At 50.3% G+C, this 20,600-nt stretch overlaps 1 protein-coding gene and 1 pseudogene across 1 annotated transcript; both read left to right on the forward strand.

Moving 5' to 3' along the window:
• On the forward strand, positions 1-7,896 carry LOC142024879 (zinc finger protein RFP-like). The gene is made up of 6 exons (XM_075017185.1): positions 1-417; positions 2,402-2,497; positions 3,073-3,303; positions 3,865-3,887; positions 4,516-4,631; positions 6,821-7,896. Exons 1-6 carry the CDS (start codon positions 1-3, stop codon positions 7,336-7,338), a joined length of 1,401 nt encoding a protein of 466 aa, XP_074873286.1. The 3' UTR covers positions 7,339-7,896.
• Positions 7,897-13,143: 5,247 nt separating this feature from the next.
• LOC142025322 (U2 spliceosomal RNA) lies at positions 13,144-13,319 on the forward strand (annotated as a pseudogene).
• Positions 13,320-20,600: the final 7,281 nt, after the last annotated feature.

A 20,600-nucleotide genomic window follows, 5' to 3' on the forward strand; every position in this document is an offset into this window, starting at 1 on the left:
ATGGCTGCAGGGAGCCCCCTGCAAAGTCTCCAGGAAGAAGCCACATGTCCCGTCTGTCTGGAGTATTTCACAGCCCCGGTCACTCTGCAGTGTGGGCACAACTTCTGCCGAGCCTGCATCAGCCAGTACTGGGAGGGACCCGACCCAGCCGCCTCCTGCCCTCAGTGCAGAGAGACTGTGCAGCAGAGAAGCCTCCGGCCCAACAGGCAGCTGGCCAATGTTACAGAAATAGCCAAACGGCTGAGTTTGCAGGCAGCGAAGGGAGCAGGAGGGGACGGGGTGTGTGGGGAGCACCAGGAGGCTCTGAAGCTGTTCTGTGAAGAGGATCAAACCCCCATCTGTGTGATCTGCAGAGAGTCCCGGGCTCACCGCGCTCACACTGTGGTTCCCATCCAGGAGGCTGCCCAGGAGTACAAGGTACAGAGCTGCTGTCCAGGCTGATGGGTGATAACTTTGCGTTTTACTGACAAGTCAATGGCACCATTCCGGTGTGTGCAGCCTGCAGGGCCTGAAAGTTGCTGTACAAATTAGTGATGCTCCAGCCTGGCAAAAAGGCAACAAAGAAAGTTTTTAAGTTTGTCTTGTGAGGGACACCCCTCCCCCCTGTGCTGTATGGAAAATGGGCTGTGACTGTAAATCTGTATAACTTAGAGATACTTTGAACAAAAGATGGTTTGTAACCGGTTACATTTAATGTTCAAACCTGCTGAGTGTGTAATTGTTGTGAGTAGTTGGAAATACGCCGTGTGTGCTTGTTTAGAGTTAGAGGTGCTAATAACAGCCATTGCTGGAGATTCTGGGGTTAGTTTTCCTCATGACTGAGCAATTAACCTGAGGGCTAGTAAATGGCTTGTTGTTCTGTAGGTCTGGGAGGTGGCTGGTTTAAAGACATGTAACTGTGCCACCTGGTGCAGGCCTCCATTTTGGGGGGATGCTTAACGGATGCCTGTTGGGGTGGAGTGGGGAGAAAGGGAGTCCATGTTAGCAATAGGTGTTTTTCAGCCCAGTGTTTTAGCCAGCTTCACTTTTTGCTTCTAGCCTGCCTTCGAAATAGCCTGACATCCCCTGCGGCTACGTCTGCTCTTACTGGGAATGTTGACTGCTGTTACACAACTTTAGTTACACCAATTGCAAACCTAAAATTGATTTTGCAGCTGTCGACTTTGGTCCCTGTTCTCACTGCCGAATGTTGATGGGAGCGCTCCTCCGGTCGGCAGTCCTTAATCTTTGTGGTTTGCAAGGAGTTCTGGGGGCAACCTAAACCCCAGAATGAGCCATTTCACGCAGGTGCAAAACAGCGCCCCAGAAGATCATCCCTTCTGTGACCCGTGTAGACCTGCCCTAAGGCTGTGTCCGCACTGCAGGTTTTTCAGAAATAACTTTTCTCAATGTTCTAACAGGTAAATAAGTTATTTCTGAGACGAGCGCTCACACTGCCAGAGCATTTCAATCTGGAGCATTCACACTAGAGCGCCCAGATTTGACATAAGAGCTAGGATGGGATGTCTCCCAAGAGGCCAATTAAGTCTTAATTTCCTCTCCTTCATACACACTGAGTCAGTTTCAAATTCGAAAGGGGGAGGAGGTCAGTGGAAGTTGTTTGTTTTGGGGGAGTTACTGTTTTGAGTTAAATGCCCTGTTACACCAGACTAGCAAGGTTTGCAGCGTGGGCACAAGGGTTTGTGGGATCTGCCCCCCACCTATAAAGGGGCTTTTCTGGGAAAACAAAACCAAACCAAAACCAGTGTAGACAAGTCCTAAGAAACACAGAGAACGTTACTGGAGACCCAGGCTGGGATGAGATTCTTTTCGACGTAAAGATTTTACCTGCGATAAAGGCAGCTGTGACGCTATGAGGCCCATCTCACCAGCACTGAGCAGTGAAGAGAAGCAGCCGTTGCGAGGGAAAGACGCGCTGCTGAAGGCCCCAGGCCCAGCAGGGAGAGGAGGTTCCCACTGGGAGGCTGAACTCCTGCGCAGCTCCACGAGGGATTAAACTCAGATGCTGCGGCCGGCACTAGAGGAGGTCACTGGGCTGAACGCTGTGTGGGCCTCAGGTGCCCTCAGCCCACCCACAACAGGGCTCAGATGGAGCAGCTGATTCACCCCCATGTGACTCCAGTGCCCTGGAATGTGCTGCACCTCTCCGCAATTCGCAAGTACCCACAAAGCTTGGGCAGAATCCAGATCTCCCACAAATTACTAAAAAGCCCTAATGTGAATTAGTATCACGTCTGGCTGTGACCAGCCTTGGGTCTGCATTAATAACGTGTCCTCTCCCGGGGAGTCTCGATGTCATCAAGCAAATAAAACTAAAAGTTATCTTGAGTTATCTTGGTGGAGAGAAATACCCAGCGCTCAACCCAAAGTAAAACCTCCCAAATCCTTTCTATTTCCACAGGAAAAAATCCAGGACCGTTTGAAGACTCTGAGAGAAGAGAGAGAAAAGCTGCTGGAACTGAAAGTGACTGGAGAGGGGAAAACCCAGGAGTGCCTGGTAGGTGCCGATTGTTATGAACCACCAGGGCTGGCAGAAGGAGGTCTGTTTGGAGGCAGACTCCTGTGCGGCCTTGGTGAAGGAGGGCTAGTGAGTGTCTCTGTGGTAGGGGATTGCTGGGTTAGAGCCATGGGAAGACAAGCCCTAAGCTTCCATTGCAGGGGATGAGTTAGTATCTATCCCTTGTGGCTTTCCCACAAATCCTCCCCAAGGGAACTCACTGTCCCTAGGAAGCGCTGCCTGCTGTGTCTGTTCACTTCCTTCTTTTTCCTCCACTTGCATCTCTGTCAGTGCGGTGCTGAGCCCGGCCTCCTGCTGCTCGGAGTCTGAACTCCCAGAGGCCATGAATGACAGAATGTGCTAACTGGCAACCTTGGTAACCTCCCTTTCAGAGATAACAGGGGACAAAGGGGGAAACTCAGAGAGACTCTTCTGCCTTGTGTGCACAGAACAGAGTCAAAAGTCAGATATTGGGTTTTTCAAAGACATTCTCCCTACTGCGCACTCAGCTCCCCATGACAAGGCCCCAGGCCCCACCCATGGCCCTGACCAGCCCTTCCCCTGTCTTCCTACAGAGACAGACACAAAGGGAGAGGCAGAAAATCGTGTGGGAATTCCAGCAGCTGCGGCAGTTCCTGGAGGAACAAGAGCGACTCCTGCTGGCCCGGCTGGAGAAGCTGGAGGAGGAGATTGTGAGGACCCAGAATGACAGTGTCAGTGAACTCTCTGCGCAGATTTCCCGTCTCAGTGAGCTGATGGGTGAGCTGGAGGGGAAGTGTCAGAAGCCAGCGAGTGAATTCCTGCAGGTGAGACTGAGGGAGACACAGAGACTCTGTGTGTGCCCCAGGGCTGGAGATCCCAGAGAAAAAAATAAGTTGTTGCTTTGCACCCACCAGCCACAGCTCCTCCACTTCTCCCTGCACGTCCTGCCTGCCACAGTCAGCTGTGGGGAGGAAAGGATCAGGTCCAGGGTGTGCTGGAGGGAGGGGATGGGCACAGGTGGGGAAGGGGAAGTGTGGGGGCAGGAAGAGGTGGGGCAAAGAGTGGCATTGCCGGAGGGGGTGGAGTGGGAGTGGGGTTCTGCATCCCCTGGGAGAAGTGGAAGCTGGTGCCTATGGCTACAAACATCCCAGCTCCCCTCACAGGGAAGGGAGGCTCCTGAATCATAAGCTCTGGGGTCCAGCAGTCTGAGGTCTTGAGTTACAGACACAGAGATATTAGAGATGGCAAAGCCCCATGAGCTCAGGGAATCCAAGGCCCTGGGGCCAGGGCAGGGCCCCTCTTCCCTAGATTTGCAAACTCCCTTCCCTGGGATCCCCTGTGCGTGTTGTGTGGGACTAAGATTCTTTTCTCTCCTTCCCTTGTAGGACGTCAGAAGCACCTTGAGCAGGTACGTGGCTCTCCGTCCCCCTCACACCTCTCAGTGTTGGGAAATATCTTGGAGGTGGTGTTACCACTGAATCTCCCCAGGACTCTATGGTGAGATGTTAGGGGAAGGTCCCATCTAAGCTACAAATTTCCCTGATCACCTCCAGCCTGAGGGTCTCACCCTTGCACAGACTTTCCAATTATCCCCTCAATGGCAAAGTCTGACCTCAAGTATTCCCTAGAGGTGTCACCTCCCTGGGGGACCGGCTGCCCCAGGACTATGAGGCTGGAACATCGGCTTGTCACTGCTGGGCACTGGGTGAATTGGTGTCTGAGTCTAGTTCCTAGTGGGCAGATTTGTACAGCACTTCCACTGGCAGCATCCTGTCCCTCAGAGCCTGGAGGCCAAGGTGTGAATGGGCCATGGAGACGCAATTCCCCTTTTGTCCCCAGAGCTGGTCTCTCCAGGCCGTAGTTCTAGAATCTGAATGGGGCCTGCGAGGGGAATGTTGCAGGGCCCTGGGCTGTGCTGCACCTGCTCTCAGGCTGGGAGAGGCAGAGGGATTCTAACTCCCAGCCCCTCAGAGCAGCGACTCACTGGCAAGAACTGAAGAACCGAGTCACTAAATTCTGATGTTGTTTCTGTCCAGGTGTGAGAAGGGGAAGTTCCAGCCGCCAGAGGAGATTTCCCCTGAACTGGAAGGACAAGTCAGTGGTTTCTCCATGAAAACTGTTGCTCTCTCCGAGACTCTGAGCAAGTTCAAAGGTACGTAGAAGAGATCTCGGAGGGCAAAGCGAGTTAAGCATCTGGAACAGTGCCAAATGCCAAAGTCTCTGGTCAACTGGTTCACAATGAGGTTTGGCTTCTATTTAATTGTGGGGTGAGACTGGTACAAACTTGAGGTCCACCACTCAGGTTGATTAATTAAAAAACGTATTTGTTCCAAAAGGATGCTGTGCAGTTCCAGTTACCATCAGACACAGAGTGGCAGCCATGTTAGTCTGTATTCTAGCAATACTAAAAAGCAGTCTAGTCGCACTTTAAAGACTAACAAAATAATGTATTAGGTGATGAGCTTCTGTGCGACAGACCTACTTCTTCAGATCAGAGCCTTATGAGCACAGACTCAGTATATAAAGCACAGAGGTCCAAAAATTGTTATCAGCGTTGACAAATCAGAAAAATTGTTATCAAGGTTGGCAAATCAGAAGAGTAGAGGGACGGCAGAGGGTGTGATGTGGGGAAGTTAAGAGTTAAATAAAGCATCAAAGTATGTAAAAGAGTCCTTATAATGGGTCAGGTAATTGCTGTCCCTCTTCAAAACATGGGTTAATGTTTCAAATTTGAATATGAATGTTAGTTCTGAGCATTCTCTCTGTAGACACTTGTTAAAGTCCCTTTTCAATAGAACACAAACTTTCAGGTCTTAAACAGGATGGCCCACTCCATTAAAGTGCTGGCTGACAGGTTTGTGTATTTGGAATTGTTTGATGTCTGTTCTATGTCCATTCATTCTTTGTGGAAGAGTGTTTGCAGTCTGTCCTATATACAGGGTGTGTGGGCATTGTTGGCAGATGATGGCATATATGATGATAGTTGAGGGCCAGGAGAATGTGTCCAGGATTCTGTAATTAACGTGGTTTGGTCCAGTGATGGTATCTTTGTCCAGAATAGCTATGTGGACAAAGTTGGCAACAGGGCTTGTTGCAAGGAAAAGTTCCAGGATTAGTATTATTGTGGTTTAGCCTGTGGTTGCTGGTGAGAATTCTCATAAGGTTGGGAGGTTGGCTATAGGAAAGAACAGGCCTGTCACCTAGAGCCTTCTGGAGTGTGGCATCATGATTTAGGATAGGTTGTAGGGCTTTAATGATGCGTTGCAGTGGTTTGACTTGGGGGCTGCAGGTGATGACCAGTGATGTTCTGTTATTGGCTTTTTTGGGCCTGTCTTGGGGTAGTTGGCTTCTGGGTATTCGTCTGGCCCTGTTGATTTGTTTTTAAACTTCTCCTGGTGGGTAATTCAGGTCTATGAATGTTTGGCAGATTTTGGAGTTTTCGGTCTCTGTCAGTAGGATCAGAGCAGATGTGATTGTATCTCAGGGCTTGACTGTAAATGATGGATTGTGTTGTGTTACCATTAGAGTGAGAAATGACAGAAACATGGAAAGAAATACTACCCATTTGCCTCCTCCTGCGGTATAGGCAGGCTGTGCTGCATTTCCCCTGAGATGCTCTAACTATCCCTTACACTATCTACAATATTACGCACATCCTGTTTATATATTGACTAGCAGATTAATCCATCATTGCTTCGGTTCTTAAGTCAGTTGGGGCTGGTTTGAAAATGAAGGAAAAAGATTCACGCTTTATTGAAATGATTGTATTTTTCAAAATTACAGTGTTGTTTTGATTGTTAATTTTTATGATGGATTTTTTTAAAAAAGGATTGTTAACATATTTCCATTAAATTTTTTAGTACAGAGGGGAACTTCACGATGTGTATATTTATTTTTTGTCACTATAAACTATTTCCATTCAGTTTTAACAAAAAAGGGCACCAGTTAATGTGGTTTCCAGTAACATTTTCTTTTAGTTTTCAAACCTTTCAGATTTAAGGTGTGGAGGAGGGGAGCTCTGCCAATGGTCACTGAGTTGGACCATCTGCTGGGGCTCCCAGTCTCTAGTCCCTCCCCAGGGAGAGGTGGGGGCAGGAGGGGAAAGATCCTGAGCCCCAGGTCTGGCCCAGCCGATCCTTTCACCCTGTCCCTGACCCGTCCCTGCCTGTGAGTGACTCTCCCCAGCCCTGGGCTGAGATCTCAGAGCTGTCGGGCACAGCCTGGGGGAAGGAGATTCCCTGAGTCACTCTCCAGCTGGGCCCGATTCTGTCACTGACCCCATCAAACCCTCCCCCAGGGCTGAGCTCTGCCCGTCACGCTCTGATTCTCTCTCCCCTGCAGCCAATGTGACTCTGGATCCAGACACCGCTCATCCCCACCTCGTCCTGTCTGAGGGTGGGAAAAGTGTGAGATGGGAACATACACGACAGCGCCTGCCCAACAACCCAGAGAGATTCGACGCTGAGCTCTGTGTGCTGGGCTGTGAGGGGTTCACCTCGGGGAGACATTGCTGGGAGGTGGAGGTGGGGGATGGGTTGTTCTGGGCTGTGGGGGTGGCCAGAGAATCTGTGAGGAGGAAGGGATGGATCAGCCTCAGCCCTGAGGGGGGGATCTGGGCTGTGGAGAAGTGGGATGGTCAGTTCCAGGCTCTCACCTCCCCTGAGACCCCCCTGACCCTTAGCCGGGCTCCCCGCAGGATCCGGGTGTGTCTGGACTGTGACCGGGGGCAGGTGACATTTATCGATGCTGGTGCCGAGGCCCCGATCTTCACTTTCCCGCCGGGCTCTGTCCCTGGGGGGAGAATCCGGCCCTGGCTGGGGGTGTGGCACCATAGCTCCCAGCTCCAACTGTGTCCCTGAAATCAGCCTCTCTAGCCTCAGTCTCAGTGGGGGGCTGGAGGGACCCCACTGAGCAGGGAACCAAACTCTCCACTCTGCCCCCAGGAACTGATGCCGGGAAATGAAAAAGGACAAAACACATCAGAATTGTCTTTCCTGCTTTATTTACTGGAAATACCTGACAGACCCCAGTGAGATCTTAGGACACAGATCGGTACAAATCGCATCCAGCTCCCCACCCCACCCTCTGGTGACCCTCATTAATTAATTGTGTCCTGCCCCTGCAGCGGCCTGGCTGTTAGTTCTGCCCCTGCCCAGCCCCACATCTGCCCCTCAGGGCCCCTCCTAAAGCCCCAGGGACAGGAGGGGGAGAGAGATGAGCCCCTCCAGCCCCAACAGCGAACAGACCAGCACGTCCCTGTGCTGAGGTGGGGCATTACTGGAGTGTAAAATGAACATGCAAAATATGATTGCAATCGCTCTTCTCTGCTTGTACCAAATCTTCTGCCAGCTAGGCCAAGGGAGGTGTCTGGTGATTCGCTGAATCTCTTTATTCGGCTCAGATGTTTGTATTATTGTTGTTACCCTTCTGCCGGAAGGAATTGGCAGCAACCAGGGCCGGGTTCAACATCGAGAGGTTCCTTTCATCCATCTCACACAGAACCAGGTCAAGCCCCCAGCCAGTAGCCTGGGAATGTCACACACCCCTGGGGGCCTCGGAGAGGCAACGCTTCCCCCCTCGCAAGCACAAAGTCTGAGTGCAGAAATGGACTTTCAATAAAAGAGGCAGAAAAGTCAATTAGCATAAGCTTGGGAAAATCCCACACCCAGAGTTCATAACCAGTTCTCAAGTAACTGTCCCAGCTCAGATGCATTGAGCAGTGTCCTTGGCCTCTCAGGCTCTCCAGTCCAGTACTGTGACCAGCCAATCCACACACCCAACTTTCTCCCTACCCCCACTTCAAATGCCCCACTTACAACTTGGTCCAGTCCCTGTGGGCACTGACACCTCACGCTGATGCTTTCCCTCACGGAACCTGAGACAAGGCCACCTTTGCGCCCGTCCGGCGTTCTGCTTCCTCCTACCAGCCGTCCATGGGTCGTGCCTTCTGTCCATCCGCTGCTCCTCCTCCCGGCCACCCGCCAGTCCTGCCATACACTGCTCCTCCTACCAGCTGCTCGCCGGTCACACCATCCAGTGCCATGGTGGGTCTGGCCTGAGGCAAAACCCTGTAATTTCAGCACTTGGTGGCCTCAGCTGCCCCCCTGTAGTTTCAGCTCTGGATAGCCACCAAAGTGGAGTCTCACAAAAATACTCTTATGCAGCACTATCTTTTAACACAGGAGAGGACTACTCAGACCAAACTTAGAGCTATAGGACCAAGGAATAGGTAGGGCCACGGCACTCAGCTACCTGGTTCAAACCATACGCCCCACCCCCTGCATATTTGCTTTATAATATTTCAAACCAGGGAGCTCTGTGTAATCCATGTCTTTTGCAGTTATATCGACTGCCCTGCCCGCCCCCCCCAACGACTTGGAAAATTGGTGAGATTTCACAATTCTCATACTGAGTGTTCGCATAAATTGTGATTCTACAACAATGTGTTTACAATAGACAAAATCTCATTGCTTCATTGATACCCATCACTCTTTGTTTGCCAGGTATCACATATGCACCCCTTTGCATTCTCATGCAAACAATCTCTGGGAGACACATTCCTCCCACCCTTCAGCAGCATTGAGTTCCTGCTGGCACATTCCTTCCAGAAATATTCAGAATAACGCCTCCATGCTGCAGGGAAAATAAGCAAAACTTATTCCCAAATAGTGTCTCCACACACAGTAGAGCCTCTTGTGGATTAGAGTCCCTGAAAGCACAGCTTCCCGGGGCTCTAATCTGAAATACCACGTCTACACAGCAAAGTTATTTCAGAATAAATATTCCATAGTAGCTCATTTTGAAATAGACCGTCGTCCTGTTTACACAGCCCCTAGTTTGGAATGGGCCCTGTTCTTCATGGAATGAGTTTGACCAAATTTGAAATAAGCCCTTCGCTATTTCGAAATAATTTTGCAATAGTGGTTTTGCTGTGTAGACACTCGCAAAGTTATTTGGGAAGAGTGGCTGTTATTCCTCAATAAGTTTGCTGCGTAGACACACCCTCACTGACTGCAAACCTGGCCACCATGTTAAAGGGACACTGCCAATTTGAACGACAACAGGCTGGATTCTCATTCTCACCCAGGTCCCTTTATTTACACCACTCTGGCATTGCCATCCCCGGTGGTTCAAAAGCCACAAATCAGGCCCAAAAACAATCATGAGAGATTTAGAAAAATAATGCTGTGAGGATTTTTTGTTATTCGTGTTCTGATTTTGAGGCTTGGAACTGGCACTACAGTCACAAAGGTATTTGAATAGTATTTAGATTGTAGGTACATTATTATTTATAACACATTCATAACACATCATTGCGGAGTTATTAACAGTGGTTTGTAACCTATCCTTTAAATCCACTTTGGTACCAAATGACTGGAAGACGGCCAATATAACACCAATATTTAAAAAAGGCTCTAGAGGAGATCCTGGCAATTATAGACCAATAAGTTTAACATCAGTACCAGGCAAATTAGTAGAAACACTAGTAAAGAGTAAAATTGCAAGGCACATAGAAGAGCACAAATTGTTGGGCAAAAGTCAGCATGGTTTCTGCAGAGGGAAGTCGTGTCTAACTAATCTATTAGAATTCTTTGAAGGGGTTAATAAACATGCGGACAAGGGGCACCCAGTGGACATAATATACCTAGATTTCCAGAAAGCCTTTGACACGGTCCCACACCAAAGGCTTTTATGTAAATTAGGCGGTCATGGGATAGGAGGAAAGGTCCTTTCATGGATCGGGAATTGGTTAAAAGACAGAAAACAAAGGGTGGGAATAAATGGTAAATTTTCACAATGGAGGAGGGTAACTAGTGGTGTTCCCCAGGCGTCAGTCCTGGGACCAATCCTGTTCAACTTGTTCATCAATGATCTAGAAAATGAGGTAAGCAGTGAGGTGGCAAAGTTTGCAGATGACACCAAGTTGTTCAGGACAGTCAAAAGCAAAAGGGATTGTGAAGAACTACAAAAAGATCTCAGCAAACTGAGTGATTGGGCAGCAAAATGGCAAATGAAATTTAATGTGGGTAAGTGTAAGGTAATGCATGTTGGAAAAAATAACCCAAATTACACGTACTACATGATGGGGTCAAATTTAGCTACGACAGATCAGGAAAGGGATCTTGGAGTTATAGTGGATAGTTCTCTGAAGACATCCACGCAGTGTGCAGCGGCAGTTAGTAAGGCAAATAGGATGTTAGGAATTATTAAAAAAGGGATCGATAATAAGACAAAAGATATCCTACTTCCCCTATATAAAACTATGGTACGCCCACATCTCGAGTACTGCGTGCAGATGTGGTCTCCTCACCTCAAAAAAGATATATTGGCATTAGAAAAGGTTCAGAAAAGGGCGACTAAGATGATTAGGGGCTTGGAACGGGTCCGATATGGGGAGAGGCTAGAGAGACTGGGACTTTTCAGTTTGGAAAAAAGGCGATTGAGGGGCGATATGATAGAGGTATATAAAATCATGAATGGTGTGGAGAAAGTGAATATAGAAAAATTATTTACCTTTTCCCATAATACAAGAACTAGGGGACACCAAATGAAATTGATGGGTAGTAGGTTCAAAACTAATAAAAGGAAATTTTTCTTCACACAGCGCACAGTCAACCTGTGGAACTCCTTGCCCGAGGAGGCTGTGAAGGCCAGGACTCTATTAGGGTTTAAAAAAGAGCTTGATAAATTTTTGCAGGTTAGGTCCATAAATGGCTATCAGCCAGGGATAAAGTATGGTGCCCTGGCCTTCAGAACAAAGGCAGGAGATGGATGGCAGGAGATAAATCACTTGATCATTGTCTTCTGTTCTCCTTCTCTGGGGCACCTGGCATTGGCCACCCTCGGCAGATGGGGTGCTGGGCTGGATGGACCTTTGGTCTGACCCAGTATGGCCATTCTTATGTTCTTATGCTACTTGACTACTTTTTGTTTTGGTTCTGCAGTCCATACAGGGTTAACAGCTCGATGGCGTCATCGCGCTGCAGCGAGGGGACAGGCTTCATGCAGATTATGTGATCACTTAGGCAGCGAAACAACCACCACAGAGGCAGCTCGCAGGTCTGGTGGAATAACTCGTTTTAAAGCTGAATTATCTGGTGGGAGAGGTTTTGCTTTGACCAGCTACAAAGGAGCTGCAGGATGAAGAAAGTAGGTGTACTTGCCGATCTGTAAAAATCTTGTTGCAAGGCTCACGTGTTGCATTCGGGTGACTCGTCGTGATGTGTAAAAGTGTCCAGATGGGTGGGCTGCGTAAAATTTTCACAAAATTGTATCGCTTCTCGGCCTTTTGGCTAAGATCAAGTGTAGTAGGACATACCATCGTCACCCCATCCGCCCGGACCCTGCTGGAGCGCTTGCTAAAGAGCACCATTCGCCACCAATATGCCGAGGCCCTGCGGAAGAAACCTGATCAGAGGAAGGTGTTTGACGTGACCAGCCACTGGGATGCCAGTAACCACTTCCTCCGGGCTGGCAACTTTACCCGTTTTGCGGACTGGCGCTTCATCCACCGAGCGCGCCTTAATTGCGTCCCGCTCAACGGCGCTGTCCGCCACGGGACCCGCGATAAAAGGTGCAGGCGTTGCGGATATCCGCTGGAGACTCTTCCCCACGTCCTCTGTGGCTGCATGGTGCATTCGGCGGCTTGGCAGCGCCGCCATAACGCCATCCAAGACCGGCTGGTGAAAGCGCTGCCTCCGACCCTTGGATCCGTTACCGTAGACTCTTCCATCCCTGGCACTGACAGCCTTCTGCGGCCGGACATCGTTGTGACGGACGAGCGGTCTAAGAAGATCCTCATTGTGGACATTACGGTGCCCTCTGAGAACCGCATGGCGGCCTTCCGCGATGCCCGGGCCAAGAAACTGCAAAAGTATGCCCCGTTGGCGGACACCTTGCGGTCCCGGGGCTACTCGGTGGAGGTCCATGCGTTGCTCGTGGGGGCATTGGGTGCCTGGGACCCCCTGAATGATGAGGTCCTGGAAGCCTGCGAGGTCAGTCGCTATTATGCTCGAATGATGCGCAGGCTGATGGTGTCCGATGCCATTAGGTGGTCCAGGGACATCTACACAGAGCATATCACGGGCCATCGCCAATATACTGACAGCTGATTACCAAGCGCCTTTGTGTTTTCCTTTTTTCTCCTAATTTTATCTATTTTTTTTTTTAATTTTTTTTTTATTTTTTTTTCTCCTATTGTAATTTACTTATTTAATTATTATTATATTTTTTTTTCTTTTTTTTTTTTTTATTCTCCCTGGTACTTAATGGGTCGGGGAGTTTTATGTTCAAAGACTTGTTTTTTCTCAGGGACTGGCCGATAAGCCGATATTGTTTATTGTCTAGTATCTGTAAAATACTCCCCTTTTTGATTTTCCCCTAGGGATGGGGATGGATCCAAAGGCCAATATCTTATATTGTCTGCGACTTTGAAGTATTTTCCCCTTTTTCTTGTCAGGGTAGAGATTGGTTAAAAGGCCGATATTTTATATTATCTCTTGTTTGTAACTGTGTTTTGTTGTCTATCTGAGACTAGTTGGGTTTCTTATGTAAGTACTAAGATACTGTTTACTGTATATTACGCTCCATAACCTGTTCTAGTTTCTCAGATGATATATCCCTGTGTATGTGAATTTGTTAAGCTCCTTGCTGTATCTGAAACATTCCCTCATTAAAACTCATTTAATCTGTTCTTCTCAGTTTAATATCTGATACGTCCTCTATCTGAGGACTATATATTAAATGGTTTTTTGGAACAGGGAGATGGAATAGGAGCTTGCTCCATCCACTCCACGCATCGACCTGGTATTGCAGTACTTCCAGGAACGGTGCACCTCCCTTCGGGGGGCAATAGTCTTGGTAAAAAAATAGAATTCAACTTTAAAGGTGTTCTCTTTCTGAACCAAAAACAGAGTTCTTTGTATGTAAACTTGTTGTAAGAATCACTTATGCTTTTATGTTCAGGTTGGGTTTTTACTTGCCCAAAACTTTGAAATTACCATAGAAATGATTATTATAAAAACTACTAAGAGAACACTGAAATACATATTTAGCATTTCTAAAAGCAGTTAAATGCATATTTAGCACCTCATTAGCAAGGGCAGGGTTTGGGCACTTTGGAATTGCGGCGTTGGTTTAGGTGGGGGTCTTTTCCAAAAGAACCCCGGCAACTTCGAAATCCCCTTATTCCTATCAGCAAATTAAAATAAGGGGATTTCCACATCTGGACCAGCTGTGCAGCGCGAGCTGCTGCAATTTCCAAGTGCTGCCCCCCATCCGGCCCCCCCCCGCATTCTAAAGAGAGTCTCATTAGTAATCTTCAAAATGGCTATTTGCATGGACATTTTGAAGTTTTGGGCTAGTGTAGACAAAGCCACTTTGTTTTATGTGACTCTTGATTTCTCCCCTTCCTACCGCTCTTCTGATGTGCCCACTTTGATTCCGATTTTTCTGATTAGTCAACCTTGATGACTAGTTTTGGTTGTCTGTGCCTTAAATATTGAGTCTTATGGTCTGAAGACGTGGGTCTATTCCAGAAAAGCTCACCCCTTAATAAATTATTTTGTTAGCCTTCAAAATGCTAAGAGACTGCCCTTTTTTTTTTTTTTTTGCAGAGAAAAGAATCCAAGTGTTTGTGAGAGGCAGGTCTGCTCTAGGTCAGCAGGCCTCCAGGGCTGGTGAAAGCAGAGGGCTGTAACTCCCTTTCATCAGCACTCCCATGAGAAAAATTGTTCCAGTCCCCCTGGTCAGACCTGGTTTGGTTAACCAATAAGAACAGATTGAAAGTTTTTGATTGTGCAGGTTTAAGACTAAGAGGAGATGCAACTGAAGACAGTTGGCAGTTTTTCCATGGGGCCTAAAAGGGCCTAAAAGCAAGCAAGCTGCACCCCTGTAGTCTAAAACTCTCTCAGTTCTGTGTAATGTTCACCTGTATCTGACATTGAATTCAGTGTGATGGTTTTGAAATTAACTTGCTGTTCAGTCTCAGTACTGATTGTAGCTGTGCTAATGAAAGCTCCTTGTTGTGTGAGTGAGAATGGATGCTGTATGTGTGCGAGACTGTCACCAGCTGTTCCAGGAAGCGATCAGGACAGACCCTTAGCGCTGCAGATCATTACAAGGCGAGCAGTGGGCAACTCTAGAGAAGGAGAGAGGCAGTGAGAAACAGTCCTCAGTCAGCAGTAGCAGGCTGGGCCAATAGAAGACGAGCCTGTAGAGTGAGAGGGAAAAGGCGAGCAGTGGGCGCATTGCCACCTAGAAAGGCTGGCGCACTCTGGGATGAAGCGGGACTTTGCCCACGAGAGCTTATGCTCCAGAATGTTAGTCTCTGAGGTGCCCCAGGACTTGTTGTTCTTATAGTGCACGGCAGGGCAGTCCCAAGGGGTTATTAACCCTGAGCAAAATGCAAGTCCCCTCTCTCATGCGCTCTGCTCCTGCTTGTCCCCCTCCCCGCCCCCACTCCCCCCAGCTGTTGGTCACCCCTTGGAAACAAGGCTGGGATGTTGGCCCAGCTGGGTTGATGCTTCCTCTGTAAAACCCGGGCTCAGACTCAGCATTGCCGCTAACTTTTCCCAGGCACCTGTGAAATGAATTTGTTTCCTGCACCCCTCATGTGAAATGTGACAAGTCCCCTCCATATCAGTAGTCTGACAAAGCGTGGGGGGGAGGGGGAGGAGGCCTGGCGTGTGGGAGGGGGGCTCAGGGCTGGTGCAGAGGGTTGGGGGTGAGGGTGCTGCCTGGGCATGCGGGCTCTGGGGTGGAGCCAGGTCTAAAGGGCTTGGGGTGCTGGCTGGCCCCGGGCTACAGCAGAGAGGACCCCCCCAGCTCTCCCCCCAACACAGCCCCCAGGCTGAGGCAGGGGGAGGCGCCACATGGGGCTGGGCTGGGAGATCGGCATCCCTCCCCTGCCCTCAGTGGGTCTGGGACTGATGGGGGCTTCCCTGGGCTGGGGGGTTCCCCAGCTGCAGCAGGTCCCTGCCAGGCTGGGGCGCCTTTCCCCTGACCGCGGCAGGCTCGGGCCAGTTGGGTCCCGCAGCGCCCTGCTTGCAGGGGACGTCGCCCCAGGTGACTTCCGAGAGCAGCGTTCACCCCCAGCGGGGCTAAGCGGCGCCACGTCTCCCCCACCCCCGGGAGCAGCCCCAGCTCCTCGCCCCCACCAGGAGGCCCGGCCCCGGCACAGCCGAGCTCCCCGCACAGCGGCCAACGCCCCATTAGCTCAGCGCCCCAGAAGGGGCTGGCTGGGGAGCCCCGTTACTCCTGGAACAGCAGCCGGGTGAGGCAGGGCACATCCCCTTCGCGTCCCTCTTCCTCAGGGTGTACGGGAGCTATTATTCCCCTCTGCTCATAGGCGTAAAGAGACTTTGAAGTAGGCAGGATCCTTTTGTAAAGGAGCCTCGTCTGGACGAACGCGTACCCGGTGTGGCGGGGGGGCATCACCCGTGAGGTGCAGCATGGTCCAAGAATCAGAAGAGTGCATGAGGTAGTGGGTGCGACATTCCCCAACGTGGGGTCCATCTTTTCATTCCATGGTTGGCCAAGATGGAAGGGAAGTGGAACTTCAGCAATAGTTCAAAAGGTGGGTGGAAGCCAATGCTTCCACTTAGCCCAGTCCTGTATCGTGTTCGTCATCTCGTCACGTGTCCTCGTTACCCATATTCCGTGTTGGCTGGGTCGTGGTCGATGAGTGGAAAGGGAACGAGGGAGGAATGCACTGCGAAGGGAGGCAGAGAGGAAAAGAAAAAAAGAAAAGGGAGGCTAGGGAAAGGGTAAAGAGATGGCTTCTCTCTGTGTAGTAGGGCCCGTTAGATGAGTTCTGGGTAGTTGGGCAGTTATTTGTCCTGATATTGGCGGAGGCCTGTAATATGCTCTGTGTAGACGTCCTGGGACCATCTGATGGCATCTGACACCATTAGCTGTCGCGTGAGGCGGGCATAGTGGCGGCTGATGCCGCAGGCGTCGAGGACCATTTTGTTCTGGGGGTCCCAGGCCCCCAGGGCACCCACCAGCAGGGCATGTACCTCCACTTTGTAGCCCTGTGTCCTTAGCGGTGTGTATTTATCTAGCGTCTTTGCCCTTGCTTCCCGGAAGGCCACTGACAGGTTTTCGAAGGGGATGGAGACATCCACCATGGTGATCTTCTTTGCCTGCTCGTTAGTTATTACGATGTCTGGTCTGAGCAGGCTTTTGGTGTCCGGGATGATGCAGTCCACTGTCACTCCACCCAGGGCTGCCGGGAGGGCCTCGATAAATCAATCTAGGGCTACGTCTACACGTGCACCCAACTTCGAAATAGCTTATTTCGATGTTGCGACACCGAAATAGGCTATTTCGATGAATAACGTCTACACGTCCTCCAGGGCTGGCAACGTCGATGTTCAACTTCGACGTTGCTCAGCCCAACATCGAAATAGGCACAGCGAGGGAACGTCTACACGCCAAAGTAGCACACATCGAAATAAGGGAGCCAGGCACAGCTGCAGACAGGGTCACGGGGCGGACTCAACAGCAAGTCGCTCCCTTAAAGGGCCCCTCTCAGACACACTTTCATTAAACAGTGCAAGATACACAGAGCCAACAACTAGTTGCAGACCCTGTATATGCAGCACGGACCCCCAGCTGCAGCAGCAGCAGCCAGAAGCCCTGGGCTAAGGGCTGCTGCCCACGGTGACCACAGAGCCCCGCAAGGGCTGGAGAGAGAGTATCTCTCAACCCCCCAGCTGATGGCCGCCATGGAGGACCCCGCTATTTCGATGTTGCGGGACGCGGATCGTCTACACGTCCCTACTTCGATGTTGAACGTCGAAGTAGGGCGCTATTCCCATCCCCTCATGGGGTTAGCGACTTCGACGTCTCGCCGCCTAACGTCGATTTCAACTTCGAAATAGCGCCCTACACGTGTAGACGTGACAGGCGCTATTTCGAAGTTACTGCCGCTACTTCGAAGTAGCGTGCACGTGTAGACGCAGCTTAGGATTGCGTTATGCTGTAGTTGCCAGGTCCTGGAGAGAACCAGACATCCACAGAGAACATAGCACAGAGTATCCTTAGAGTATCCACATCCTCTGTTACAGTTCCCATGCTGGATGGCTCTGTTGAGATAGATGCAGTTCAACCACACACAGTGCATAAAATACCATTGTGCAAAACAGATAAAGTTACTGGCCAACGAAAAAGTAGACCAAGATTACTGACACTTCATTTGCAGGTGATCTCAAATACTACACTTGAGCTTGACCTTTCTTTCTTTTATTTATATTTTTAAAAAAAAACAAAAAGTGGGAGGGGTGACTTAATGCTATGAACATTTTACACAGCCCACCTGTCTGGACACTTTTGTATGTCATGACGACTAAAGCCAATGCATCACGTGAGCATTGCAACAAGATTTTCACAGATTGGCAAGTACACCGACGTTCTTCATCCTGCAGCTCCTTTCTAGCTGGTCAAAGCAAAACCTCTCCCACCAGATAATTCAGCTCTAAAACAAGTTATTCCACCAGACCTGTGAGCTGCATCTGTGGTGGTTGTTTCTCTCCCGAAGCGATCAGCTAATCTGCATAAAGCCTGACCCCTCGCTGCAGCATGCTGATCCCATCGAGCTGTTAACCCTGTATGGACTGCAGAACCAAAACAAAAAGCAGTCAAGTAGCACTTTAAAGACTAGCAAAATAATTTATTCGGTGAGCTTTGGTGGGACAGACCTACTTCTTCAGACCATCAGACCACCGGACTGCAGAACCGGTGTCAACCACACACCTTGGCAGCCACCAAAAGTATTCAATCAGGCGCCAGCAAGGACAAAGAAGAGAAAAATCAGACTGGAGCAGAAAGGAGGAAGAAGAGCAGAATTCAGCCAGGCGTGTGGCAGGAGCAGGGAACCTTTGCGGGGCTGGAGGCCGCTGACTACAGAAAATGGTAGAGGCCTCAAGTGACAAGGAAACCACAAAGTAAAACAAAAAAGATACCGCAACGCAGCCCCAAATGATGAGAAAAAACCTGCACAGACACGCCCCCCAAAGCAGCCTGGAGGGGGAAACAGCCCCCCCCTCCCCCCAAAGCCAACCTGCGGGCAATGCGGAGGCAGCTCCAGGGGGATAGCTCTGTGGAGCCTGCCCCCCACATCACCTGCCCCCCCAGAGTCTGCCCCTCCTTATACCGCCTACGCTCTGCAGGCAGCTGCTGTAGAGGGACAGCCTATCGGACCCTCACTCCCTGCCCACACAGCCCGCAGGGGAGCGGGAGCCCCATGGAGACTGGTGGGCAGCTCCCAGAGCCTGCCCCACCCCACAGCCTGCCCACCATATGAAGGCCACAGGTGAGTTGGGGTAGCCCCAGAGTATCACCACCAGCTGGAGGAGGGGGCTGCAGAGAGAGGGCTGGAGCCCGGTTCTCCTTTCCCTTCCCCTGACAGCGAGTGTAGCAGAAAGGTGTGTTTGGTTAGTGTTGGTTTTGTGTATGAGGTACAGTTTCATGTCTGAGGACTTGCGTATAAATTCTGCAGTTTCTATTTCCCTCTGTGTCACTCAGGGTTAGATAGTACGTACTGTAAGGCCTTGCTCCCTCCTAGCATTGCAGTTAAGTTGTATCCCTTGTCTGCATCACAACTCAGTTGTGTCTATAGTAAGTAGAGGCCCAGTATGAGGCCTTAGGCCTGAACTAAAGTAATGGTCAAGCCTTTGCTAACAGAAAGCAAAGTGCAGCTGTGCGCTGAAGGGATGCATTGCTCACAGACGCTGGCATGAAGAGGGCTGATGGGGCATAAACAGAGCTACCCAGCATATTGAAGTATGAACATGGCACCAGAACACCCGACCCTGGAACATTCCACAGAGAAGAAAGAACAGGCCGACCCATCCCAGTGACAGGGGCAGAAGGGTAACATGATGGATAGAGTTGTTTTGTTCGAACCAACATGTACAAGGTGAGAGGCGGCACCTGACTACGTACAAAGGGTTGTACCTCAGTACGTCAGGAGTGATGTGTGAATTGTTTGTACCTGTGTATAAGAATGTACTCCTGGGGTGTAGTCTGGGTCCGGCCAAGGGGGCAGTGGAAAGTCCTGCCACTGACTGAGCCGAGTCCGTTGACCGTGGGTGCATATTTGTAGTATGCCCTGACTTAGACTAAGAAGTCTACAGGGAACTACTATTGTGTCCAATACGGCAATAAACCTGGCCGACGTGCCTTCGCACCTTACTAGACTCTGTGGTCATTGGGGGTTCTCTTCGGGTCTGCTGTGTCGGCTATCTGCAGAGCTGGGGCAGCGCACAGAGGGAACACGCGCACGCAGCCGAGTGATACCAACACTAGAGAGAGCAGAGCAGCACGCTGGTAGCATCTGACAACAGAGGTGATCAAAAACAAGTTGAGCCGCTTGTCACAGCTGCAAGATAGTCTTATTCAAAAGCAGGTGCATGCCAATATGGATCTGGTCCAAATAGGTTCGGGAAACTTGAAAGCTAGATGGAAAGTGTGGCAGTGGCTGAACTCTATCACCTGGTTGCTAAACAAGAAAGAGATGGAATTAGGAAATAAAACTGCCCTGATGACTGGAGCTGCGTCTACACGTGCACGCTACTTCGAAGTAGCGGCAGTAACTTCGAAATAGCGTCCGTCGCGGCTACACGTGTTGGGCGCTATTTCGAAGTTGAAATTGACATTAGGCGGCGAGACGTCGAAGTCGCTAACCCCATGAGGGGATCGGAATAGCGCCCTACTTCGACGTTCAACATCGAAGTAGGGACGTGTAGACGATCCGCGTCCCGCAACATCGAAATAGCGGGGTCCTCCATGGCGGCCATCAGCTGGGGGGTTGAGAGATACTCTCTCTCCAGCCCTTGCGGGGCTCTGTGGTCACCATGTGCAGCAGCCCTTAGCCCAGGGCTTCTGGCTGCTGCTGCTGCAGCTGGGGGTCCGTGCTGCATATACAGGGTCTGCAACTAGTTGTTGGCTCTGTGTATCTTGCACTGTTTAATGAAAGTGTGTCTGGGAGGGGCCCTTTAAGGGAGCGACTTGCTGTTGAGTCCGCCCCGTGACCCTGTCTGCAGCTGTGCCTGGCTCCCTTATTTCTCTGTGTGCTACTTTGGCATGTAGACGTTCCCTCGCAGCGCCTATTTCGATG

The sequence above is a fragment of the Carettochelys insculpta genome, chromosome 22 (genome assembly GCF_033958435.1).
Source record: "Carettochelys insculpta isolate YL-2023 chromosome 22, ASM3395843v1, whole genome shotgun sequence".
Classification (NCBI taxonomy): domain Eukaryota; kingdom Metazoa; phylum Chordata; order Testudines; family Carettochelyidae; genus Carettochelys; species Carettochelys insculpta.

What these genes read in the sequence shown, in the direction of transcription:
- LOC142024879 (XM_075017185.1), top strand. Translation starts at nt 1, where the DNA reads ATGGCTGCAGGGAGCCCCCTGCAAAGTCTCCAGGAAGAAGCCACATGT. An exon ending in AGGCTGCCCAGGAGTACAAG is followed by an intron (nt 418 to 2,401) that starts GTACAGAGCTGC and finishes CTATTTCCACAG; the next exon opens with GAAAAAATCCAGGACCGTTT. An exon ending in GTCAGAAGCACCTTGAGCAG is followed by an intron (nt 3,888 to 4,515) that starts GTACGTGGCTCT and finishes GTTTCTGTCCAG; the next exon opens with GTGTGAGAAGGGGAAGTTCC.